At 45.2% G+C, this 26341-nt stretch overlaps 2 protein-coding genes across 4 annotated transcripts; one reads left to right on the top strand and one right to left on the bottom strand.

The window, feature by feature from the left end:
- Window positions 1–569: 569 nt before the first annotated feature.
- On the bottom strand, window positions 570–6988 carry MGME1 (mitochondrial genome maintenance exonuclease 1). 3 transcript variants are annotated; one of them, XM_088530346.1, is made up of 6 exons: window positions 6923–6988; window positions 6555–6699; window positions 3665–4269; window positions 2605–2827; window positions 2145–2277; window positions 570–976 (listed from the first exon to the last, which is right to left on the bottom strand). In XM_088530346.1, exons 3-6 carry the CDS (start codon window positions 4188–4190, stop codon window positions 842–844), a joined length of 1017 nt encoding a protein of 338 aa, XP_088386472.1. In that variant the 5' UTR covers window positions 4191–4269; window positions 6555–6699; window positions 6923–6988; the 3' UTR covers window positions 570–841. The 3 variants fall into 3 exon arrangements, with proteins under 3 accessions (XP_088386472.1, XP_088386471.1, XP_010225734.2); XM_088530345.1 differs by lacking the exon at window positions 6923–6988 and having other exon boundaries at window positions 6555–6712; XM_010227432.2 differs by lacking the exons at window positions 6555–6699; window positions 6923–6988 and having other exon boundaries at window positions 3665–4309.
- Window positions 6989–7717: 729 nt separating this feature from the next.
- SNX5 (sorting nexin 5) lies at window positions 7718–22335 on the top strand. The gene is made up of 13 exons (XM_088530344.1): window positions 7718–7811; window positions 14724–14828; window positions 15325–15435; window positions 16049–16170; window positions 16493–16616; window positions 17107–17202; window positions 18019–18124; window positions 18215–18290; window positions 19105–19144; window positions 19245–19331; window positions 20406–20565; window positions 20776–20861; window positions 21763–22335. Exons 1-13 carry the CDS (start codon window positions 7779–7781, stop codon window positions 21808–21810), a joined length of 1194 nt encoding a protein of 397 aa, XP_088386470.1. The 5' UTR covers window positions 7718–7778; the 3' UTR covers window positions 21811–22335.
- Window positions 22336–26341: the final 4006 nt, after the last annotated feature.

Genomic DNA, 26341 nt, shown 5'->3' with positions numbered 1-26341 from the left:
GCCCTAGAAAAGCTGAAGATTAAACATTACAAAGGTCTAAGTCTCTCGGCAGCAAGCCTGCCCGCTGGTTTTTAGGCACTAAGCTCTGCACAGAGCCCAGCAAAGCCGGCGGCGCTCGAGAGGGTCACAGAACTGGCCCGCCCAGAGCTGGCTGTGACACCCAGGCCGAGGTGCCAAGGCCCACGCGCACTCGCACGGCCAGTTTCTCCCACATCCGCTACGATCCCGTCCGTCTCTTGCTGAGTTGCTTTTGCTCAAAGGCTAATCTGCCTTAGTATTTTCAGCAGTTACTCACAAGAGCTTTGGTTATGGCTCTTAGCACAGTTTTTCCAGTTCATGCTGAAAGAAAATCACAAACAGTAAAGATCTGTTAATAGGTACCTCTGAGGTTAGCAAGACTGGCTTAATAGCCAACCAGACAACCCAGTCTCATGTTTTCATTTCTCTCATCTTTCAGCTCAGACACCACAAATGTTCTTTAGCTTTAGTTCATCAGCAATTTAATTTCCAGAGTCTCAGTTCTGCGATATCTTTTTTTTTTTCCTTCAAAAATGACCAAAGACAGATGATTTTATTAAACAGTTTTATTTAAATTTGACTTTAGTTTATAGAAAGTTTCCTATTGCTGGTATAGTCCACGTTGCCCTGCAGGTCTGCCTAAGTCACTTACAGCAGGTAAATAAATATTCACTGTTCCAAATATTTTTAAAGGAGAAAAAATACGATAAATTAGCCCAGGTTGTTCAAAAAAAATAATGTGTATTAAAATGAAAGATAAAATCAGAGCAAAGTTCTTTGGCTCTGTCCTCAACCTGCTTGCTTCTGTGCAGCTTAGTTTGGATCAGTTTCTTTCCATGTATTCCTCAAGGCGCAGAAGCCACTTATTCCAGTACTGAGAGCACAGATCTGGATCCATGAAATGTGGATGTGCCGGGGAGCCGTTCTTATAGGCAACAACAATGAGTCCACAACTCACCTATAGTGAAAACCAGGACACTCAGTGTTAATCTGCCACTTCAGCCAGCACTTCTAAAGATGAAACTTCATTGCAAAACTTCAGCTTAACATATAAGAAAGAAGAAATAGGAAAACAAAAAAGCAAGATTTCTCAATGAAATACCTGGGGGATTCAAATGCAGGGAGTCCGAAGGTCCCATTGACCTCAGTGGAAACTGCAGTGGAGTCTATTTACATCTTTCAGGGGTAGGTAAAATTGCCACCAACTGATGAGGTTTTGCTTGGGATGGAGTGATCAGGCTGACATGATTCCAGCATCAGCCCGAGCAGAAAGTTACTCATGTGTGTCCTGACATCTTTGATACATGACAAACATCCCTAACTCCAACCCCAAGCAACCATTTAGAGTTACGCAGTGGGGTGCAGGTTATGAACAGAAGTCTGCACATTTCACTGCGTGAGGATTGTGCATGGTAAGTGTTCAGTATATTGTTTTTTTCTTATTCTAGAAAACTCTTTGTGGATTCTATGAATTACCCTTCTCTCTCCTGCTTTAAGTTTCCCCCCTTCACACCTTTGCACAGAACTAGCAACCCCTCAGGTGCATTAGGAGTCCTGCCTTAGGAGTCTTTTAGAACATTGCTCTGCTGTTTACTGATTAAGTGATTGATTGAGAGCTCATCCTTCTCTAAGGAAGCGCTGTACAGTTCCTAACACCCCTGAGAAGCAAATCATTTAGTCCTTCACTTGCTAGTGTGATAAAGCAACACATTAAGTGAGGAACATGCTCCTCTCCCGCTTCCCTGCCTCCTTGCTCTTCGACTTCCTTTCTTCTCTCCTTTCCTACTCTAGACACAACCCAAAACTAAGACAAAACAAGAGTTTTCCACAGGCTGAGTCCTCACCATAAATGCATCAGACTCCCTAAGACATTGAGCACCCAGAGTTCCCACCGAGCAGGAATTTCCTTAAAACCAATGGCAAAAATGCTATCGAGAAGCAAAAGCAGCAGGAGTTATTTTGGAGTGCACTTCTCCAGGAACACAGCCTGATGTAAGGCTGGGCAGGCATACAAATGCCACCAAGAGCTGCATGAGGGGTAGCACGTGTCTGAAGTCAGGAAGTGGGGAGAACTGAAAATAACACAGGTGCTGCTGCCTGTCTTGGCAGGTCGCAGGCCTGCTTACCTGGAAGTTGTAGTTGACATCATGATTTATGGCTCCAACATATGCTGCAACCTGCAACGGATTGTCAAAAGTGTTCTGCAGAGATGGCTTTGATTTCTCTGAAGTCTTCCAGTCAATCACACATAACTGGCCTCTGAATAACACAAAAGTGTTGGACAAGGACCATGTTGAAGTTCCAGTAAGAAAGAGGACGTGGCACCACAGAAACCTGCCCTCACCCGAGCCTCACTTAAGCCCACCCTGCTCATTCCCCGCTCCAACGGGGAGTCCTCCCCAAGGAAGAGCGGTGTTTGACACCAGGTTCACCGCAGAGCTCATCCCTTTTTCCTCTCACAGCAGCCCTCACAGCTTTCCCCCCAGAGCTACCAACACACCGGCTTCAGCTCAGAAAATGCCTCCCACAAACTGCAGAACAGCAGTGTTGGGGCTTTGTGGGGTTCTTGGAGAATCAGGATCTCACCGATACTTGGCCACGCAGTCTACCAGGCCCAGGTACTGCAGAGACTCATGCTGAACTGCACTTTCCAGGGCTTTGACTTCGCTGATATCTTTTAAGATGTGTTGTACACTCGATAAGTAGCCAGAAACAGCAGTGTCTTCTCCTTGCCCCTTAGCTGGCGTCTCCTCAGACAGTAACAGAGATTCCAAGGTTGTATGAAAGAGACTTCCTTGGAGAAAGAGATCTAAGAAAGATACCAAGAAAACCCAACATTTTAGACAGTAGTCATAATACCTGAGGGATGTGTGTACTAGATGTAACACAGCATTGCTCTTAAACCAAACCTCCTTTTTGTATGGAAAGCTTCAGGATGGAAGGAATAGACAGGAACAAAACAAAAAAGTGCCAACAGTAAAATCAGTATCTTTTATATTAATGATCCCTTTTTGGTTTTTAATCTCACTAATTTTACAGGAACAAAATATGACCTTTCATGTCCTTGCCACTATCCCCCAAGGATAATCACCTTAGCACTACTGTGTCTTCACTCCTATAGCCTGGGGGAAGTCAGCTCTGACGGTTCATGAAATAAAAATATGTAATCTCATGGAATTTCATAGAAAAGATTGTATATACTAAACCCACGGTTACTTAAGTCCTTCGGCATATAAAGCAAGGCATAGAGTTTTGTAAGTACACAGGAGGATGGGATTTCAGAATACACATTTGCATCTGCAAACAGGTTCAGTCACATCAACTGGAAATACCTATTTGTTGCTGATTCTAGCAAATACACAAGTAATGGACAGGCAGGTAGGGCAGACCAAAGAATGTCTACAGTCTAATTCTAGTTTCCCCACTAAATTCCAAATTAGTTTTGGTGGTCCTTGAACAGAGAATACATCATTAGTAACCACTGCCCTTCTCTTATGTCGTTATGTCCCTTGAACCTTGGAATAGAAAGAGATGAAAAGATTTTCAAAATGTTTAACTTCTAGGGCCAGATCCAGCAGGTACACGGGTACATCCCAGCTACCAGACTAGTGATTCCACTTTGTAAACACAATGTGGTTACACTTACTTTTGCTGTACTCTGCAAAACCATCTTTCCCAAGGTTCAGTATCATTTTCTGCTTCCATTTTTCCAGGTAAAGGGCTTGCTGGGGAGGCATAGTCTGTTGAAGAATATTGGTAACACTGGGCATTTTGTTTTTCTGCAAACCAATTTTCAGGGGAAGGTTAGAGCCACTGTCCAGAAGGGTAATTCTTTTGTTGGGGTTTATGAGCGGAACGTAGTTCTTTGGAGCTTTTGTTTCAACATTTTTAATTGGAGATCTACGTTTATCTGCCGGCCCATATAATAAATTATGTTCTTCAGATAATGTCGCTGGTGTTTGGGAGCTAGTTTTGAAAGATGTCACAGAATAGACCAAACTCTTGTATTTTTCTTGATCAACATGTTCATAACCATTCACTTTTTTCTTCTTACTATAAAGGCAAGTGGAAGTAGTCAGGCACATATATGGGACTTGTTTTTGGCCAAAATATGCTTGAAAAAGCATTTCCAGTCCCCTAGATTTCCTGGGCAGTAGCTGTAGGAATTTCATTCTGAACAGGAGGATTTGTGGGTATTCATAGTTTTCTTTCTTCTGTTAAAAGCATTCTGTAAGTTGCCATAACTTCTTCCTGTGGAAAAGAAACTTGTGATTTCCAGAGACATAAAACGATACTATCAAATTGTTTTTGCCAAATAAAGATCTTCTATGGTCATAAGTGCCTTCAAACACTTAGCGCCACTAAATCCTTTAGATAAATGAAATGTTAACAAAAAGAACCAAGAAACAAAGCAGAAAGGATCCTGAAAAGAACAAACATTAGTTGCCAAAAATGGAAAGAGGACAAAAACATAAAAGACGTTGCAAGTGGGGAAAGCTGCAGTAGAGGACACTCATGAAAGGAGATGCAAAAACTCATCTGTAACAACTTCCCTCAAAAGTGGGAGGGGGAAAAAAGAGGCCACACAGAAGAGATTAAAGCAAATCTATTGTTAAGTAGTAAAAACAAGAGCAATTTAAGTTAAGCTGAAGTTAGATGTGGGTTAGATGTAAGCATTCAAAAAGCGGGATTTAAATCAACATTAAACACTCACAGAATTGAGGCCCTACTCTCCTTTTGAAAACTATCTGCTTGCTAATGCAAAGTTCCACTCCACCCTCTGCACAGAAAACAAACCAGCACAAAACAGCCGACACAGAGCCAGCTAACATCAGCTTTTTGTTCCTAAAAACCCTATAAAAATTACACTTAGCTTTCCCCACGTGACTTACCCAGCAATTCATACCCTCTCCAAACAGTAGATGCCAAAAAAAAAAAAAAAAAAAAAAAAAGTGAAGGCCCAGATACAAGGAGTCATTCTAGAAAATGCCTTTATATTAGAGGAGAACTTTGCATCACACAGCAGTGGTCCTGGCCCAGCATTTCTGACCCAGTACTAGGAACTCTGAAACCCAATTTGCTGTACAGATGTATGAGTATCAGTCTTCGTTAAGGATTTCCCCTAACTACAATTCATATCTATCCAAATTGATAGTGACTTTAAGATTACATCATGGTCTAGAAGACAGAAACAGAGCAAATAACGGAAGTACCATGTTTAATCCTGCTACTCAATTTCTGCAGTCTGATTAGAGGAAAAATTAGGTACCTGAACAGGAAAATCTTTCCACTTAACATACTTGCAATGTGTCACTTCCCCTTTTCTAACTATAAGCAAATTTCAATCTGTTTTTCCTTTCCAGGGGGACGCTGCTGTGTGCAGTTGCACCTGCTCTCTCATTTTCCTGTGTTCAATGGTGAGAACAAACACAGTTCTTGCTCTGAGCATCCTGACATTGCTCCCTACATGCACACACACAGTGCCAGCAGGTGCATTACAAAATGGACAGATCAGTCCATTTCAACCACTTTATTACCGTGAGAGTATGAAAGTTTTGCAAAAAAAAAAAAAAAAAAAAAAAAAAAAAATCTGTTTTGACAGCTTACACAACAATTACGTTCCATAAATTAAGTTGTGCCTGGCTATATTTCAAGGACATCTGAGGCAGGTTTATGAATGGAGGTGAAACAAAACCAAATGTATGTTGCCTCTAATTTTTAGTTGATGTCATGAAGCTTTTTCTACAGTTTATTAGAAATTTATAACAGTATTTGATAGCACAAGGAGGTACTACTGAATCAAGAATACAACTGTTTCAATTCTTTCAGTCGTCCTTCAGTTCCAAGACAGGGAATTTTACATGCCCTAATTCCCACTGCAAGTTGTTCTAATATATTTATTTTTAAGAAGCACCTTGCATGATGTTATTTGACTATGATAAAGCAGTTCACTTGTACAAAGCTGTCATATCAACATTTACAGCAACTCATTCTCTTCAGAAGACGATCATATTTTTAAACAGATTTTTCAGTCTTGGTATAGGACTGGTTACCTGTCATAACCTGCCACTCACTGAAAAACTATCAGTGGTTCCAGCAGAGTTTTCTGCTGGAGAAGGAAGTGGTAAAGGCATAAAGACAGATGTAAAAGAATGGACCTCTACACCACAAGCAAAATGTTTCACAGTATTTTTTTTCTAATCTTTTTCTTCTATTTTTTTTTCTGCTGAATCTTATGAACCCTTGAGTTGCTTTACTATATTAGTAAAACTCTGCCTCAGTGATATCTAGTATGAATTCTCAGTTCACACCCTGTTTTGTTCTGGAGGAATATTTGCAGAAATTTTTGCACCTGCTACGAAACTCAACCACAGGAAAGGGTGAACTTGTAGTTTGTCAACTGCTGTGCTGTTCTCCGGAGAGAAAGACATACTAGCACTTCTAAGAAATAAAGAACATTTGTATATAATGGTATGAAAGCTAACATATGTTATTTAGTTATTTACAGTGGTATTTTTATACAAAGAGCTACTTACATTTACAAAGAGAAAATGGGGCTGTGCATCGTGATCTACTGTCACGCATACAGAACAAAACTGGATGGATCCTTCTCTCAGTGGAAGCGTCAGCTTTCTCCCTTACAACGTTTCTGATCCAAGACTGGTAAAATTGGTCCAAGTTCTGCAGAATGAACCAGAACCGATCATAAATAAAAATTAACCTAAAAAAAAAAAAAACTCCACACACAACAAAAAAACCCCACTTCTCTTAATTTCCCCAGTCTAGTTGATAGGGCAGCTCCAATAAATACAGTAATAACACAACTGATAAAAATGCTGCTCTGGAAGAGGAACGAGTGACTTAAGTGAGGGAAATGAAAGTTATTGCTTAAGTAAGTGCTCACATCTATGAAGATATTCCTCCAACTGCGGTTTCAGACAGCAGGCAGCATAGCAAGTTGAAGACACACGCCTAGCCTGTTTGGGGAAACTAAGTACAACGAGGGAAAAAAGAAATCGATACTTTTAAATAAAACAGTAGCAATCTGCCGTTCTCCCTCAGGTAACCCGGGCCTGCTCAGAGATGTGGCCACGGTTTCGCCTCGCAGCACGGGGCCACGGATGCCCGAGCCGCCCTGGCCTGCTCCCGCACCGAGCCGATGTCGATCCCAGCTCCCTCCCGAGCTGCGGTCCCCGCGAGCAGCAACCGTCACCTCAGCAGCAACCGTCACCTCAGCAGCTTCCCGCCACCGCCGCGCCCACCAGTGCGCATGCGCGCGCCGGCCACCTCCAACCGCCCCCAACAGCCCCGCCCCTCCCGCGGCCTCTCGGGATTTGTAGTTCTGCGCCCCCCGCTGCGCAGCCGCCACTGGCCCCGCCCCCGCGCCGGGTGAGGACTACGATGCCCACAAGGCACCGCGCTCCGCGGGGCGCTGTCGCCTTCCCCGAGTAAGGGATTTGAGAGGGAGTGTGTGTATGGAGGCGGAATGCTTCTTTCGATTTACAAAAATCCTAATTCCAAAGCCTTCGAAAGTGGAGAACAACGCAAAGCTCCGACAAGAACGAAATAAAAAAAAAGGAAAAAAGAAAAGAAAGTGTCACCATCTTGGGTGAGGGCAAGCCGCGCCCTCACCCAAGATGGCTGCCGCGGCGCGCGGGGGTGTGCCGGCGGCGGCGCGGGCGTGCGGCGGCTCCGCCCCGGCTATATGAGGCGAGGCGGCGGCGGCGCGGGAGGCGGTGGGTTGGTGGCACTTGGGCGTTATGGCTCTGCTCCGGGAGGACGCGCAGAGCAAGGTGAGGCAGCGGCCGGGGCCTGGCGGGAGCGCGCGGCCTCGCGGGGGCTGCAGCGGAGCGCGCGGGGGCCGACCCGAACGGGCTCGGTGCGCCCTGAGGGTGCGCGGAGGCCGCCGTGCCCCCTTCCTCGGCGACGGTGCCTTCCGAAGCCTCGGTGGCCAAGGGGCTTGTGTCGGGCTCCAGGGGTGCGCGGGGTGTTTTGCAGGGCCAGGGCGGGCGGGTGTCTGGGAGGAAACGCAAATCAGAAGCTGAAAGGGGAACCTCGAGGGTCGCTTAATGTATGTGCGGCTATAGGTGGCTGTGAGCCTGTTCTTGTGTTGGCCCAACAATCTGCCCACTCTGCCTGGATTAATAACTACCCTCCCCGTGATTAAGAGGCAGCACGTGCCTTGTGCTCTGTTTGGCTGAGCCCTTGTGTTGCTGCCTCTGAGCATGATTTTGCTGAAAACCTGTGTTTTAAGCTGCTGTGGGTGTTTTCAGTGGTGTTTTCTCAGTCTGAGTTTTCTTGTGGGAGATATGGCTTGTCTGGCTCGAGCAGTGGGAGTCCTCGAGCCTTAGGTAGCTCGTTAAACAGGTTCATTCCCTTGCCTGTTCTACGGATTGAATCTTTCTTAAAATGACTTTGACCCTTGGCACTGTCAGGAACACGTTGAATGAAGGGGTTTTGTGGTTATCCGCTTTCAGCTGTGGACCCCCGTGTACTTTTTTTATCTTTTGCTGTTCTGTAATATCCCAGTATTAGTATTAATTCAACTGTCTGCCTCTTGTGTGTATTGAGCCCTCTGCAGACTTGCAGCACCTGTAAATGACGAGTGGAGAAAGATAATATCAGTTTTCTTACAGCAGTGAGTAACTCCATGAATGCTAACGTTCCTTGTGTAAATGAGCAGACAAGAATAGTGGGGAAGAGAGGAAAAAGTTCCCATGCTGAGGGCTGGATTGCCTTTCAACCCCTAACGCTGCATGGCCAAGGATTAACTCGCTTGTCTGGGGCAGCAGAGCTCTCCTGAGAGCCCAGCAGCTAGGGGGAGGACAGCAGGATTGCTATCTTGTCTGTTCCTGTTTAGGTAAGGAAATAGCAACATGGGACTGGTGTGTGGCCAGCAGATAAATCCTGTGCCTGTAGAGGAGGCTTCGCTAGGTCTTAACCTTGAGTGAGAATCCCTGGTAAGTATAAACAAAAAAGTGACCCTGAGGCAACCAAGCAGATGAGGTTCAGGATATGGAGGAAGAGGAAGGGAGGGTAGGGTAAAGGGGGGTGTGAAATGCAGTGGGAAAGACTGTGATTTGTTATGGGGAGGAAAAGGCATTTCAGAACATGAAGCAAGGAGTGGAGCTGCCAAGATAACCCTGTGCAGATAGACTGGTATGTATTTCTTAAAACATCCCTGGCTTGGTAGTATTTTGCAAAATCAAGCCTGCAGTTGCTTCTAGATCAAGTACTGTAGCCTCAGTTCCTTAGGACACCTGGGAAAGGTAGAACATGGGATCAGAAACATCAGGACAGCTGGGACCTTAGAAAAATGCCCTGTCCATGTGGCATGCATGGCTTGTCATAGGCAGGCACTTGCTAGTATAACTCTGGCTACTGTTGTTTTGCTAAATATTGTACTTTCCTATGAATTTGGTCCAGAACTAATAGACTGAGAGAATGGACTTTATATGGGTAAAACTGAACAAGAAAACACCTTCCTGTGGCAGCAGGGTTGGCCTGCACTGTCAAAACTTACTTGCCTTGCTGCTGAGGAGACGATGGACTTGGGTGGAGGTGTCCTGTGTGCTGCAGGTAGAGGCTTCCTCACTGAGCATAACGCTGCTCAACTGCACTGCTTTTCCTCAGAGTCCTTATTTTGAGCAAAATGTGCCATTTTGCAGTTCTGCGGCCAAAAATGCAATTTGGGAAAGCCTTTGCTACAGCATAAGGAGCAACATGAAGGTTGCATGCATGAGCCCTCTTTGATTTTTCTGGTTATGTACAACTTGGTGCACTCCAGGACTGCTTTGGTTAAACTTCAGAGTGGTAAGAGCAAGTCTCTCATGAAGGCTGCAGAATCAGAACTTCTCATTTGTGCTGGTTACATACTAGTGTGTGCATGCAGAGTACCTCCATGTGTGTGTGTGCATATATATATATTTGCATCTTCATCAAGGAGCAAATTAAGCTGCTTGTGCTGAATGGCTGCAACAATTTTAGCAACCAATACCACTAGTACCTGCTGGCCAGATACTTTGAAAGGCTGCTGGTATATGTCTCAATTTTAAAAACAGCGCAGCACTTTGTATCTAGAAGCTGAATCTCAACTGCCAGGCAACATCATGATCTTTTAAGTGGCTCTCTAGAGAGCATTTAAACTGGTTTAATTAGAAAAGCTCCTTGATGGAAACTGATGGATGCTGCATAGTGGCAGATGTAATTAATGCTGAAGCCACTTGTGGCTGTGGCTCGAATGACAGCGGGAAGGCCATCAGCAGGAGGGGAGGGAGTTGAAGGTAGCTGACTGCAAGCGGGATGCTCTGTGACATGTTAAACCCCTGCAGAAGGAGTCTCGACTCCTCCTGGGAGCCCAGCCTGCAGAAGATTGCTAGATTAATCATATTTCTGGGGAAAAGGCAGATTCTTTGTTTACTAGTAATGAGATATTAAACGCAGTTGTTTGAGCTGGCAGGTTTTTTTTTGCTTAAAATGCAGAAGTAACATCCGGTTATCTGGAACTGATGCTAAAAATGCTAAGAATGGCCTTCTTACGAGCAGCAGTTTAGGTCACTCCTCAGCCCTGTGGCTGGGGGCATTTCCTGCACCGGGTGCTTGTGCCCATGAGGACACGTGCTTGCCTTGGGGGAGGCTGATCCGAAAGGGAGGTCTGCCAAGACGGAGCCCCGGGCATTGCCCATCACTGGATTAGAGGTAGATGATTCAAGTTAAATCCATAGGGAAGCACTAGTGCTGTCAGACCACCTGGATTGATCAGGGTAACACTGCCTGCACTCAGGACTCTCTGGCTTTCAGATCAGGTAGTTATTTTAAATGTCCTAATTAGTGCCATGATCCCTGTTTTTTAAAAAAAATGCACTGTCTGTCTTGACATTGTTGCTTAGTTTTCTAGACCTAATGCTGGAAACATTAATGGCTATGGTGGCCATCTGCCATTCCAGATGGCTCTGCTTGATGTCTTGCTTAACTGCCTGGTCAGGCAGTTTAAGGAGGAGTTAGGGTAGACAGTGTCTTTAACAGGGAAGTTTTTCTCGAATCATCCACAAAGCCTGGTGATTCTTATGCAAGGCACTATGGAGACTTGAACCTAGAAGGAAAAGGCACCAGGGTGCCTGTAGCAGCTGACAGAGGCACTGAAAACCAGGCTGTTTTCTGAGACGGTCTCTTAACTGGATCAGGTGGCTGCTGGGATGGAGGAACAAGCTTGAGGCCTGGAGACAAAAGCTGAATTTCCCTGCTCTGCATTAACTTCATATGGCCATAAGCAAGTTGGTCCTCATTCCTGCTTATAAAATGAATGTAGAAGGGCAGACAAAGTAAAAGATCCTAAAAGATAATGAGCTAAATACTGGAAGAGCAGGCGCTTGCCCCCATCAAGGGCTGGAGGAGAAAGTCTCTTCTAAATGCTTGCTGGGTTAGGTCTTGCTGGTTGGTGTCTTAGGACCGATTAGGAGGGAGGATCTGTTCCCTGTTTGGTGGGGAGAGGCTCTGCCAACAGTTTCGGTAGCGAAACAAAGCTCTCTGTCCTCCCCAGGGCAGCATACATGAAAGCCCTCCTTGTAGTCTGAGCCTGGCTGCTTTGGCTGTGTAATCCTAGATCTCTCCTGCCTGAGCTCGTGGGGACCTTCATGGTGTGGAGTAGACCTGGGGCTTTCTGATCCTTGGCTTCATGTTCACTGAAGACCAGATTCCTGTGGAGCAGAGGCCAGACAACATCATGGTGAATCCCAGCAGCAAGAGCCTTAATGCTTTAGTGGCTGAGACCTGTGCACTTACAGCAGAGGTTTGGTGCAGGAGAGGTGTGAGATTCCTTGACCCCACACACAACTGAGGTGTCCTCAGAGCCTGTGACACTGAGGGGTGCCACGCTGCCCCTGTCCGGGGGTTTTGCTGCCCCTGTTTCAGGCCTGGGCTGTGCGTGTGGCACCTACTGCTCCGGGGTGCACGGCCGAGGGCTGCCGCTTCCCGCTTGCCTCCGCAAAGGTGAGGCCCAGCTGGGACAGCCAGTTCTCCTGCAGCAGCATTTCTGCAGAGTGCTGAAGCTGCAGGTTACACAACTCTTGCCCCACAGCCCCTGCAGTTTTTTTTTTTTTTTTTTTTAAATGGCACTAGTGCAGGGAAGAAATGCCCAGGAAGCTCAGACTGCTTTAATCTGACAGAAGAAATACCAGTTTCTATCTGTACCTGCTTATTTCTTGTGCAGACAACTACTAGGCATGGGAGAGGGAAGAGGGCAACACCTAATTACAAGTTACTTTCTTTGTAATTCTCAAATACTAAGAAAGCTCACAATTCCAGAACTGACCGTGTCTAATCTTTCCCTTAGACTAGCTGAGAGGAAGCGGCTTCCTCTAGTTTATCGTGTTTTTCAGACTCAGCAGTCGTATTGTTAGCCCTGCTGATCCTGTTTGGGCAGTGAAGATAAGTAACCCCAAAATAGTGGGCGCTCGATGTTTTGCATCCTGCTTAAAGGGTCTGTGCCTCGCTGCTTTGGCTACTTGTGTTTTCTGCCTGTGGTAGCAGCTGGGAAATGCTGAGCGTTGTGTTCAGCTGGCAACAACTGGCTGTGCTCCTGATCCGTGTTTCCACGGTGGCCTTCCCGCTATCTCCAGTGTTTGGGCAGGGCAGCCTTGACTGGCCTTGGCCATCTCGGGACAGCTCTGTGTGGAGCCCCTCGTTCTGTGGCTTCCTATGGAACTCGAGTTGCAGGCATCTAGGGCGATATGATGAGCTTCCACATGGGATGGCTGCAGGGAATAAGCTGGGCTTGCCAGGGTTTTAGCAGGGAATCCATTCAAACCTGAGCAATGCTTGGGTTGCTGGGGATGGTGCTCCATCTTGGGAAGCTTAGGATCCTTCCTTCCTGTTGAAATGGTACCCAGCATGCAATTAAGGCCTCCTGTCCCATGGAAGCCAGACTAGGGAGCCCCATGTCCAAAGGCTTCCTATAATCATAAAGCTTACAGGGATGTGTGTAGAGATCTCTTCAAATGGTACAAACCTTTTTTTATGATGTGCTAACCAGTGAGCAGGTGGTATGCCGCAGGGGAGAAACCCTTGTAACGTGGCTGGGAGGGTGCAGCAGCTTGGACATCTCTTCCCAGAGCAGGACAGCCTGGGCAGAGATGGCAAGAGCAACCATCAGTGATAGCAGGAGCCCAGCAAGAGGCATGAGCGACCCTCTGCAGCCCAAGCTGTGGCCTCCTGGTCTGGATTGCAGGGCACAGATGGCTGGACCGAGGGGCAGGGAGTTCCCAAAGCTTTGGGGAATGAAGTGTCACCTCCCAGCAGTTCTTGGGCAGCTCTGCAGAAGCTTAGAGCAGCATTCAAGCTCTCCGTGTCACGGCAGGGTTGCTCAGCAAGCTCTTGATTTATTGGCTTGTGCGCTGACTTCTATAACTTGTTTTGGTTAGCAGGTGGTAGGTATGGGTATGGCCCAGTTCTTTAGCTTCTTTTCCTGGGAATGTATTTGTAACTGTCTCTAAAGAATGAGCTCTGCCAATCACTTGCTCTTACAAACTTGGCGTGGTGATCTTGAGCTATTTTCAAGGCCTCTGATGCCCAAACCCTTGCAAAGGCAAGTCTGGTCTTATTGACTTGGGGTCTCTTGTGAAGGATGTCTGATATAGCATGCTCTAAAACCTCTCCCAGCTACTCTGTCCAGAGGCAAATAGCATTAAAATGTTGCCAGACACAAAGATCTGTCTAGGAAAGATAAGACCTGAATCTAGGAGATGTGACTTGCAGCTACAAGAAAGCATAAAAGCTGTTGTAAAGCAGAGCTCAGAGAGCACTGAGGTGATTTTATGTACCTGACAGGCAGCAACTGATCTCCACTTTGGTTTAGTGGAGCTTTCTTTAAACAAAAGTTTGCTAGCAGTAGTGAGTACTGCTGATAACTGATATATTTGATAACCTGAAAATAAGATTATCGTAGGCAATTTTAGTGCCAAAGCGTATTTGGATTTTTCGGTGCTGTTTCTGACAGTCAGTTTTTGGTGTGTTTTATTTAGTCCTTTATGGGACCCTAAAGGGAGGATTTGTGAAACTGTCATATTTTGATGAGATCAGGAGGAACGTGGCCTTTGCAGCTGACGAAGCAGTTCCTGGAGGGGATGTGATGGGGCTTGGCTTCATGCACAGCTGTGTTGGGAAATCAGAGTGGCGGAGGTGACCAAGCTGGGCTTGAAAGGAGGTATCAGGCTTGTCCATAGTGGATAAAAGCAGGTAAAAGTTCATCTTACCATTACTTCAAATGCAACTAGCTTAATGATGAGGATACTGTTATGGCAAGACTATTTTTAGGAGCTGTCCCTTGCAATCTTGTGGAGGCAAAGGATAATGAAGAAAAAACTTAGATCATTAATGCCTTTAAAAGAGCACACTAAGCTTTGACTTGAGGAGCTCCAAGTAAACAAGCCGAAAGCCTGGTAGAAGGAACACCTCTCTAGAAAGGCTTCACAAATACCTCTATGATCTCCAAATATTGCTTCTTCAGTCTTTAACAGGCCTTTTTCCTTGTGTTTGGAAGGAGGGCTCGTAGCAGTGGCATGCAGGTGGTTAAAGCTGTCATAACTTTCCATGCATGCTGTTCCTGGAGGCATCAGTCTGCTGCCATGTGGTTCTCATTGACACACCTGATGATCAGTCTGAACTTACGTGATGTCTGACTGAGGCTTGTACTGTGTGTTCTGTTGCAGCTGAGGTCTGTATCTGTAGACCTGAATGTTGATCCTTCTCTCCAAATTGATATACCAGATGCCCTGAGTGAAAAGGACCGGGTGAAGTTCACTGTACATACCAAGGTAAGATTGTGGGGCAGAAAATACTGTTCATAAACAGATTTCTTATGCTTGTGTATTAAATATACCTGCAGACATCAACCTGGCAATGAAGAAAATCCATCTCCAATTACACAGAGCTGTGAAATTTAAAGCTGGCTGGAGGGTGTATGTGCAGAAACTGGATTTCCTGACTCGAACCTTCTCTAATAGATGAAGTAGCTGATAGACACCTTAGTAAAGCCAAACGAGTGTTAGCTTGAGACCAGCAGGATGGGGAGGAGGGGGGAAATGGTTACTGTAAAACTTCACAAAGGGATCTGCATTAATAGTGTTCTACAGCACTGCCTTTTCTTTAAATAGCCTCTGTAGTAGTAAGGGCTTTGAGTGAGTGCCAGCTCAGCTAAAAGGGAGTAGGCAAAGCTCTTGCTAAGCAAAATAGCTTGCTTTGGAAATGGACAGAACTGCTTCTAAAAGCACTAATTTAAAAACAGTAGGGCTTCTATATCTTTTCTTCCAGACTACACTGCCAGTTTTTCAAAATTCTGAGTTTTCAGTTACAAGGCAGCATGAAGACTTTGTATGGCTGCACGATACGCTCACGGAAACTGAAGAGTATGCAGGACTCATTGTAAGTCGTGTGTGTGGTGTGTTTTTTTTTTTTTTTTTTTTTAACTCTTAAATAGAATAGCATGGTGAGTTAGAGTAGAAACCAGTAAGGACCTGAGGCCTGTTTTACCAGCGTTACTAGTGTTTCATGATTTGGATTGTCCCTATGCTTCTTTTTGAGCTGATGGACCTTCCCTGGCTCCCAGAAAACTTCAGTGATGTGGCTCTGTATTAGCTTTCTGTTTAGTTTGGCTGAGATCAGCACAAGGCCAAGAGGCTCTGAAGGTCCCCAGCTCCATGCCGGTATATTGCTATCTAACTGCAGATAAGTGAACTACTCTATTAAATCTCTCTTCTCTCCTGCCAAGACTTCTCAGGAGGCTCTGTGGGCTGCAGAGGCCAGCTGGCTAGGGGTGAAGAAGAGTGTTGGCTGTTCCCCTGGGGTGGCTTCCCTCCTGGGGCAGCTGCACACAGCTGGAAGGGGAGATGAGGTGCCTAGACATCAACCTGCCTGTGGACCTTCTGGGTGCAGAGCTTGACATAACCAGGTGGAAGGGCTCCTTTCAGAGAAGGCTAGGAGAAACTAGAAAACCTTGTGGATGCCCAAAACTGTCACTAAACACTTCTTTGGCTAGATACCCCCAGCACCTTCAAAGCCTGACTTCGATGGTCCCAGAGAGAAGATGCAGAAGCTAGGAGAAGGCGAAGTGTCTATGACAAAAGAAGAGTTTGCCAAAATGAAGCAAGAGCTAGAAGCGTAAGTAGAACATGAATCTACAGCCAAAAACTGTTGAGAGGGGCCTCCTGAGAGCCAGTTGAGTGGAACGGTTTGTGGGAAGAGACATTCTTCAAATCTGTAAAAAAAAAAAAAAAAAAAAAAAAAAAAAAAAAAAAAAAAAAAAACCTGGGATTGGGGGAGTGCTGAACTTCCCAGCCAAAGATGTTGGAAGTAGCTTTCCATCACGAGCTAGCCATGTGAGCAGCACACTGTTGGTTTAACTTTACTTTGGGGAAATATTCAATGCTTCATACATTGAAGAAAGCAGTACAGAAGGGATCTGTCTGTTCTTGCCTTTCAGTGAATACCTTGCTGTCTTCAAGAAGACTGTATCCTCACACGAGATCTTCCTTCAGCGGATTTCCTCTCACCCTGTGCTCAGCAAAGATCGCAATTTTCATGTTTTCTTGGAGTATGACCAGGATGTAAGGGATCTTTCCTTTCTTAGTAAGGCAAGGTGTTAGGAGTGCTGTACTTTTCTGTGTGCAGTTAGGATGTTATATAAATCTATACATGGTGTCAGTAGGTAGATAATTGCCAGATAGACCTGTGCTGGCTGAACCATCCTTCAAGTGGAAAAGTGCAGGTATTTTGTAGTGGATACCAGATCTTTCTTGTGCTGCACTCACGGTGAGTGATGGGTGCTGATCCAAATTTATCAGGAGAAACAGCTATTTCTGCAAATTGAAAAGATACCTCCAACACAGAACAGCTAAACTTTTAGCTATCTCTTAATAAGAGCTATCTCTCAACAGTTTTGGGGTTGGGGGTGGGTATCATGGAGAGCATCTGGCTGCTCTGTCCCACGCTGGGTATAAACAGCACTGCTATGTTTCAAGTGTTGTGGTAGTCAGTCTATCTCCTTCCTCCCCAGTGCTGGATGACTTTAAAGCTGTGTTGATTTCTCTGTTCTAGCTAAGTGTTCGGAGGAAAAACACCAAAGAGATGTTTGGTGGCTTTTTAAAAAGTGTAGTAAAGAGTGCTGATGAAGTCCTCTTCTCTGGAGTCAAGGTGAGGTTGTCGACTGGCTTGTTCACCCTGATTCTCACTGCTTCATGAGAGGTTAGCTGCATCTGCTGCAGCCCTGGTGTGCATGAGTGATTAATGGTAGCTTTCCTTTTCCTACTACTCCAAGCTGGGTGGGGTTGCTTGCTTTAATCTTGGTCTCTCTGGATTTGAATAAGATAGGGAAGCTAAAGGCTTAATTTTAGTGTGCATCTGGAGTATCTGATAGATACCCAAGAATTGCCTTGATACTGGTGGGGAGGAAAGGAATTTAGCTGTTCCCAGATGTGCTTGTGGCTTCTGTCTACTTCAGAGCTTTGAGCAAACAAGATCAGTGGGTTTCTGCCTGCCCAGGATAAAATGGGATACCAAGGACCCCTGCCACTGGTCAAGCTTCAGCTCTCCTAGTCTGCCATGGACAGTCTTTCTAATAGACTTGCTGTCCTAGTACATTACAGGACATAGGGTTTGGTGTGGATGTGAAACAAGCTTGTTTACTGCTTAGCTGGCATGCTATAGCAGGCCTGGAAAACAAAGCCCCAGCAGCGGGTAGCTCTGAACAGTGTCTAATACCAGCTTACTGGTTAGCTTGTAGGGTAAGCCTGCAGCACAGAAGATAAGGGTCAGCTCCCTCCTCATCATGAAGAAGATACTTGCTGCATGGCTTGAAACTTTTCAGGGTCTTGAGCTCTGCTCTTCAGTAGAAAATTGACAGGCACTGCACTCGGGTGGCTAAGGGTGTCTTTGGCCCTTTCCCTAAACAAGGAAGAGCTGCTGCTCTGCAGCATTGCAACTGACCTAACAGCTCATATTCTCTTTCAGGAAGTAGAGGACTTTTTTGAGCAAGAGAAGACTTTTCTTGTAAACTACTACAACAGAATCAAGGATGCATGTGCAAAAGCAGATAAGATGACAAGATCTCATAAAAGTGAATGTTTTCAAAGGCTTTTCTAAAGACCTACAGTCTTGCTGACTTTGGTGTTTTCTATAGCCTGAAAATTTTGTCTTGTTCTTGCAGATGTTGCAGATGACTATATTTATACTTCAGCTTGTTTGAACAGTCTGGCATTAGAAGAGCCTACAGTTATCAAAAGGTAAGCAGTTCTACTTACTGTTCATGCCATACACAGACTTAGGATATGCTTCAGTTCTTTCTATAAACTTCAGGGAATTGAGTTGGAGCTGGTTTGAATTTCCTTAATTGGAGGCAAGTGGTATTGAAATGTTTTCCTCTGATGCTGCTGGTGTGGCAGGCCTAATAATACCCAGAAATAGTTCAAACTAATTGATCTCTTGTCAGTTGTGCCCTAGAACTCCTGAGCTGCCCTAAATTGCTTATCAAAGTTCCTTCTAAATGGAACCCTATCCCTCCCCAAACTTTATTCAAGTCAAATTCTTGGTGAATATCAGAGAAAGGGGTTAACCATTTGTTCTAATGTGCTGCTAAATAAGTCTGTGCAACTTACTTGAGTTTGGGCCTCTAGACTAGTGTGGCTTTTATTTTTAACCTATGGAAATGTATTCACCTGTTCAGAGGTGAGTTCTTCTGCCTCTAAATCTTGCTGCCAAGTTGGTGAGGCCCTGTGTAGACAAGGCTTACAGTCAAATTAAAGGTCTCCTGTTCTTGTAGGGGAGTAGTCATGGGAGAGTCGTTGCAAGAGCATCATGTTCTAGAGACTGGAAGACTTGACTTTAAATGATGTCTAGCTGCTCAACAGGGCTAGTCTGTTGGCCTGGAATCCAGCAACTCTTGTACTAGATCTCTGCCTAGACCCAAGTTTTTTTGGAAGTCCTTGTCTGGATCATATGCAGGAACTAACTCCAGCCCTCAGGTTTTTGGCTTCCTGATAGCTGAACTTGGGGTTCATTACACTGGGGAGATACCTAAAATCTGTGTGCTTTTTCTAGGTACTTGTTGAAAGTTGCTGAGCTCTTTGAGAAACTCAGGGTAAGGATAAAATTAACCCCCCTGCCATTAACCCCCCTCCCCAAAATCTGGATCTCACTGTCTCCTCTATATATTATCTGATATCTAATCTCTCCTGCAGAAAGTAGAGAGTAGAGTTTCTTCTGATGAAGACTTGAAGCTTTCTGAACTGTTGAGATACTACATGCTCAATATAGAAGCAGCTAAGGTGAGAATTGTCTTCCTTTTTGTCGTTTTATTGTGGGCATCATGGCTTGCTACAGCAGCCTTTTATGTGCCTTAAGGGGAGCCCTTTCAAAAAAAAATAGTGCTCATGAATATTCTGTTTCATGGTAGAATATGGAAAGGTGCATATTGGCTAGCTGCAATCCAGTTCCCATAGCTTTTTTAAAAAAAAAGCTATTTTCTTCCTGGGCAGTTGATATCTGGCACATGGAGGGCAGGGGAAGTGTTATTAAATTGTTTGAAGTAAGCTAACAGCCATCTGAGTTTGAGGCTTCCAGTGGTCCTATCCCTTACCTGCCTGAGTACTCATGGTTCCTAGTAAAGCTACTGGTGACTAACTGAAAACCTGAAGGAAACCCAAGCTGTTATGTCCTTTACTTAGAAAGGTGGTTATTTCCCACGAGGACTTGATACTTAATGTGACTACAAAAAACCTCCTGGCAGCTTTCTTCCTCTGAGCAACACCTGACTTGGCAGAGGGATGGCCGAGAAATGCTCAGTATAATCTGATAGTCTTTTTATCCAGAGTAGTCCTCAGATCATGGTCTGGGGTATGCAACATCAGAGACAGTTTGTTGTATTGCCACTTAGTTACCGAGGTCAGGCCACCTCCAGGTTGGAGAGGCATCAGCGCTGAGCTCTGAACTGCTTCTCATGTCAATGTTAGCGCAGTGTTTCAGTCCAACTGCCAGATCTTCAAGGTGTAGCAATGGCCCCCTTGCTCAAAGCAGACTCGAGGAATTCAGAAAACTCTGTTTTCCCTTAGTGGAGAGATTCTCCTTATAGAAGAAGAATGTTTAATGGGGAAGAAGTGATGCCCGCAATAGACTGTGTATTTTCTTAACTGAAGTATAAACAACCACCATATCACACTTCATACTGCACTGGCAAAGGCTGCTGTTGACACACTAGTAGTGTGACAAGTTACAGTTTGTTGGAAGAAGTGCCATCTGGTGCTGCAAAAAGCAACACCGACTCTGGCTAGGGGAGATGAAACCTCATTTTGGAAGCTGTCTTCCTACAGGCTGTGTAATGCTTTATTCCTGTCTGCTTTCAGGATCTTTTGTACAGGCGTACGAGGGCTCTTGTTGATTATGAGAACTCGAACAAAGCTCTAGACAAAGCTAGACTAAAGAGCAAGGATGTCAGGCTCGCTGAGGTACACCAACAGGATTGTTGCCAGAAGTTTGAAAAGATTTCAGAATCTGCAAAACAAGGTAAAGCAAACTTAGGCAGATCTTGATCTTGCCATGTGCTATGTCCACTTTCTGACTGGAAACAGTAAGACCAGCTCCTGAACCTCTTTGGTCAAATGCTGTAACTACAGAACTGCACAAGAAAACTCGTGAAATGCAAGGGCAGAGCCAAAGCTTCAATCACTACCTTGTATATCTGTCTTGTCTTAGCTTGTTCTTTCTTCCCTCCAGAGCTGATGAGCTTCAAACAGAAGAGAATAGCAGCTTTCCGCAAAAACCTAATTGAAATGGCAGAACTGGAAATAAAACATGCAAAGGTGAGCACGTTTTAGTCATGCATAGCATGACTTGGAGCGGGGGGACAGGAATGAGTAATATGTAACTTAAGACTTGGGTTTTCCCTTCATTTCCTATCTGTGAAATAGAGCAGCCAGGCTTGCTAGCTGAGACAAAAAGCTGAAGGAAAAAGTGAAAAGCTGTAGATGCAGCATGCACAAAGAAGTGCTGACAGTCTCACCTCTCTTGTACAGAAAGTTGTCTTCAACCTGTCATTTTTAGGATACCAGGCTATTGCCCACAAATTCCTTGATTGGTCTCCTCTTTTTATATCTCATTTGGTTTCCTGTAGTGCAACCCCAATTGTGGCACATGACTTCTGAGTGGGGGAACTACTGCCTCAAGCATTCCCCAGAATGCTGCTCCCTTGCAGCTTTAGCCATCCACTTCTTGCCTGGCTTATCAGTGTGTGGTGTCCTTGAGCAGCTGGAGGAGAAGCCTCATGACAGGCCTCCCGATTGCTTCCAGATGGACCAGGCTGGGAAACAGGAGCTCACACTTGTGCCACTTGCATTACATGCAGTCAGCTGTAATGCAGGGACTGGCAGCTCGCAGGTGCATGTTGGAGATTCGTGTTGTGCTGCCTCCTTGCAGAAGGAAAGACTAGTTTTCCCTGCTAGGAGCTATGGTCTCCCAGGACTTTATAAATATAGGTAGCTACTTCAGTCCTAGGCTTGAATGTGGCATACAAATGACTTGGCAATGCTACTTGGTTTATGGCTCATGTAAAAATAAATAATACTCTTCCTTTCCACAAACAGTTGCAGTTAGGCTGCAAAATCCTGGGATAGGCCAACTGCTTTGATATCTTGTTCCTTTTATGGAAGGCAGTGTTTAGATCATCAGTCATACTCGTCTGAAACTAATTCTCTTCCTTTCCAGAACAATGTTTCTCTCCTGCAAAGCTGCATTGACTTGTTCAAGAACTAAGGCACCTTATTCTGAGAATGTGAAGAAAAAAAAAAAAGCGTCAGTTGCACTCAATGGCCAGGGGAAACTTACTGGCTTGACTTCATTAGCTTAAAAATAAATATTGTCACTGAGATTGTTTGACTAATCCTTAACCACACTGATAGTGATATTTTGACTTGGTGTAAATGAGCTGAATTGCATATGAATTGTCTGGATGTAGCTAACATCCTGTTTGGCTGATAACTCAAACTGAGTCCAATGTAAGAAATCACTTTGCTGTTGACTGACCCTTCATCTAGTAGAAGGTTTCTCTGAGAACTCCCCTTTTGAAGGGTCACAGAGCAATCTGTCTCTTCACAGCCCTGATCAAGTTGAAACTTGCAAGTGGGAATGGCTTGTATAAATCTAGTAATTTTATAAAGTAAAATACCTTAACATTCCACTTCAGACAGATTTCTACTACCATATATTTTCAATTTCTATAAGTACATTTGCTATTTGTACACTTGGGCAATACAGTAAATAAAGATGTCTGATACTACATGCTCTGGCTCTATTACCAGACTTTGTGTGGGATGTAAGGTAACGAACTGAGGTTTCAGACACAGGATTAGTATCACAAATTACTCATCACCTGGGGCTCTTCACTGTGAGCATGAAGTATGTCTTACTCAATAGGCTGCTCTTTGAATGGGGGTTAATACGAGCATGTGTTTTCCCCATATTTCATGCTGCTGTTCCTGGGCAACTGTTATAAGCTGCTATTTCCTATAGCACAGTTCTCACCAGCCAAACCAAAGTTTTCTGAAACGTTAAATTGAGATGGCTGAAGGGGTTAGGTTCTTTCAGTCTTTCAGACTGGTTTATGATGCTTCATTTCTGTCAATTTTGACACCTCCTGCTAGCAACCTGTGACTGTCTGAACTTGAAGTTTAAAGCACAGCACTTGCCTGTCTGCCATTTAAGATGAACTTTAAAGGTAGTGAGGCCAGGTACTGTGGTTCAGGCAACTGCTTCAACTCCACTATCATCTGCACATTCTGGGCTGTTTCTGGCATCAGATGTCTCAGCAGCAGCCTTAGTTTCAGAACAAGGCTGTGTAGCAACATGAGAAGTAGCATTTTTGAATCTTAACAAGCACTCTAGGCTGTTTGTGGCTTCCTGGGCTATGGTAGCTACATGGTTGAAGCAAGAAACCTCTCTGTTTTCTTGGAACTGTAGATTGGTTTGCACTCTAAATCGTTGATATAGGCTGGCTTGACTAAAACGTGAATTTGCTCAGAGTCCAAGTGTCCTCTGCATACTTTCACTGGTTGTAACTACAGTTTTACCTTGATGTTGTAAAACTAGCTCAAAGTGACTGTGAACTTGTGCTATAAAGCAGTCGTTGCCTGTAACTATTGCTTTCAGGGGAGATGCTCTGTGCCTGCTCTGCCTGCAGAGTGCACTGTGGTCACCTTCACTAACCAACATGAGTTAGTTTGGCAAAATGCCCATAGTGGAGCAGGACTTGTACGCAGAGGCCAGTGGGTGGCAGCCTCGGAGAGCTGTTCACAGCAGAGCTGCCGTCACACTGGCTTGTAATGAACTGCTGGAAAGCTGCTTCCTACACCCTGTCTTACCCTGACAGCTGAGTGTATGCTGATCTATAGGAGAAGTCTGCATAGGAGGTGTCTGCTCCCAGGGAAGGACAAATACATCCTTTTCTACCTATTGTAGTGTGACTTGGCTTCCCTTGCAGACAGGTTTGGAAATAACACCTTAGCAGAGCAAAGATTAGTGATTGTTATAGAAAGTGAGGGTTTTTATTTGTTTATTAATATTGCAGAGACTTGCTTTAAAGGACTACATGGGATGAGGGCACTTCCTTGAATGCCTCAAACAAGAATTGATTCTTCAGTCTGCAAATACTAATCAATCCCTCCCAAAGTGATTTGTTTTTGCAACCATGTTGCCCTGACTTATGAGCTGCAAAAAGGCTTTGGAGAACAGCATGAGCTTTACCGTTTTGATGGTGGTGGTTGTGTGTGGCTTTCCACATCAGGTCCCCTGCTCATCATCTCTCTTCTGTCCAGCTGAATAAGGTCAGAGAAAACTAACATTTGGGCAAGTTTACACAGGCTTATTAGCTCTGCAGCTCTAGTACTGTTGACAGAGGCACTTGCTGCTGCTGCCTGGAGAGTGCAGGAGGCTTCTTGTCCACAGACAGCACTAGCTCAGCTCTTTTTGCAGAGGAGTGAAGATGACTCTTGCAGTGTATTTGTTCTGTTGGGCCACATCTGGGCCCTTGGGTGCTGCAGGTGTGTGGTGAAGTCGAGGTGGACATCAAGACAAGAGCAGAACGGTGGATCTGGATCACAATGTGAACTCAGGAGGAGCAGCAGCAGGGTACCTGGATGCAAAAGGCTGTGGTCTTGGTATGGATATCTGCACCAGGTCAGGCTTGCTGAAACAGGAGTCTTTGGGGTGGAACGAACAGGTGGAGTTGCACTTGGGAGTCAGTGGTATTTGGATATTGGAATACTGTGGCTGGGAACCAGCTTTGCCCTTTGAGTGCTACCGATTCCAGGAAGAAGCATTGCTGCTGGTGAAGCAGGTAGGGAAAAGCTGCTGTGCCTTTGGGATCCACACTGCCTGGAAAAGCTGTGAGCGTGGACTCTTCATCCTAGTCACCACCAAGTCTGTGCTCTCCGGAGTGGTTCTGTGGCCATGACTGACCCGAAAACCTCTCATAAACACCCTGATCCCAAAAGAGGAACAGATTCAGCTGCAGCGTGATTCACTTTGAAATGATGACTGAGGAAATGCTTTCATTAAAGTTCAGCATGACTATTTTTTTTTTTAACATGCTCCGAGTCTATTCAATTCTGATTTACTCCATCCTGTTTCTTCTCAACTACGTATTTTGCTCTGATACAAGGCCTTGATCTCCAGTGGTTTTGGAGCTGTGTGCCATGTTTCTGATAGCAGCAGACATGAATTTCTCAAAACATGGGACTGGGAAGATGTTTCCCGTAGCCATCACAAGCATCTCTGGCACTTCCAGAGCCTTTTGACCCTCTCAAAAGCCTGAGAGGAAAAGCTTGGCAATGCTGCAAAGCAGCTCTGCAGAGCTCCCCATGCTTGGGGATGACTCTCAGTGCTTTTCTGGGGAGGAAAAAAAAAAAATTGCTCTCTCAGAGGTTAAGAGTTATTTCAGCTTGTTTTTCCTTCAGAAAAGCACATCATGTTTGTGTCATTTCGGTGGCACGGTGCTATCTGCATTGCATTTGAAACAAATCCATTTGCAGCTCGCTGGTCACCAGGGGATAGATTCAGACCCTGGCAATCCGTTTTTAAGACTTGTTCATTGCTCGGTTCTAGTTGTAGACTGGGAACTTACTGCTCGCTAGGCCTGTGGTTCATCTGCTAATTAAATGCTGTTCAGGGGCTGAGCCCTGGTGCAGGCTTAGCCTTACCTTTTGTTTGCTTTTTATATTACAAGGCCAAGGAGAAGGCTTAGCTGAGATCAGAGTCCAGCTGGGCTGGATTTTCGTGCTTCGATGCTAAAAATAATCCCTGCCAGGGAAACTTTGCAGTGTGAACAGAAAAACAGGAGTGGTGCCCCCCTTGCAAGTAGAGGGAATTGAGATGGTGTGGAAAAGGTGACTTGGCCCATGGGGAATCTGTGTCAGAGCCAAAAGTTGAGCTGGGATCTGAAATCCTGCTTAAGGTCCCTTGCTGTTTTGGTCTGTCACCTCTGGTAGTTGTCAAATGAGTGTTTGATTTGTAGTTTTGACTGTCCCTTGGCTGCTATTTGCTGCTTTTCAGGGAGATGTAGTCACTGCTAGTGGGACTACTTCACGTCTGCTTCAACCCAGTGAAACCCATCAGTGTAAGGTGTTTTTAGAATGTCTTTTGTGGATCAGTTTCTGCTGGGAAGGCAGTGAAATCCTGGTGGTCTGAAATGCTTCTTGGCTTTACCTCTCACCTTTACACCTGAGACTGAGTCCAAAACTGGCCCAAAGAAGCCCCCAAATACTCAGGTTTGGTCTGAGTTAGTCAGGGACTTCTGTGTTCCTGGAGCAGCATGACAGGGGCTGACAAGGAGGAGAGTAGAGACCTTGCAGGGGAGGTTTAGCCTCGCTCTGCTCTGTTTAGTGCTTGTCCGGTAGGTGTTTCCCTGCTGGAGAGAGGGATAATCCTTACCTAGGTGGTCAGTGACCTCCTTGAGAAAGATTCCTTTTCTCCAGCAGCGATAGGAGTAACTCCTTTCGCATGGGCAGTGCAGCTCTGCAAACTGCTCTTTCTGGACACATGTTGCCACTCACAATCCTTTTAAAGCAGAGCGGTGTTGGGCCATGGATGTGGAAGATGTCAGCGAGCCGCAAGGCTGAGCTAAGAGGCAGTGCCACTTTAAGACGTTTTTCCCCGCTGCTGCAGAGTCTGTTGGCACGGCCGCCCTCGGTAAATGCGGCGTTGTTGCCATGGAGGACAGGAAATCCCTCAGCCGAACAGAGAAGGAAAATATTGGAATCTGTCCTACTGTAAAGCACAGCTGCCTTTGTGC

This window comes from Tinamus guttatus, unplaced genomic scaffold (genome assembly GCF_059628265.1).
Source record: "Tinamus guttatus ecotype Peru unplaced genomic scaffold, ASM5962826v1 Tinamus_guttatus_pri_ptg000367l, whole genome shotgun sequence".
Classification (NCBI taxonomy): domain Eukaryota; kingdom Metazoa; phylum Chordata; class Aves; order Tinamiformes; family Tinamidae; genus Tinamus; species Tinamus guttatus.
Note: the sequence above shows the minus strand (reverse complement) of the source record. Positions and strands in the feature narration are given on the sequence as shown.

Coding starts and splice junctions, on each gene's coding strand:
- MGME1 (XM_088530346.1), bottom strand. CDS start 4,190: ATGAAATTCCTACAGCTACTGCCCAGGAAATCTAGGGGACTGGAAATG. Junction 2,278..2,604: donor GACTGCGTGGCCAAGTATCG/GTGAGATCCTGA, acceptor TGTGTTATTCAG/AGGCCAGTTATGTGTGATTG. Junction 977..2,144: donor ATGTCAACTACAACTTCCAG/GTAAGCAGGCCT, acceptor TTTTCACTATAG/GTGAGTTGTGGACTCATTGT.
- SNX5 (XM_088530344.1), top strand. CDS start 7,779: ATGGCTCTGCTCCGGGAGGACGCGCAGAGCAAG. Junction 18,291..19,104: donor GAGCCTACAGTTATCAAAAG/GTAAGCAGTTCT, acceptor TGCTTTTTCTAG/GTACTTGTTGAAAGTTGCTG. Junction 19,332..20,405: donor TCAATATAGAAGCAGCTAAG/GTGAGAATTGTC, acceptor GTCTGCTTTCAG/GATCTTTTGTACAGGCGTAC.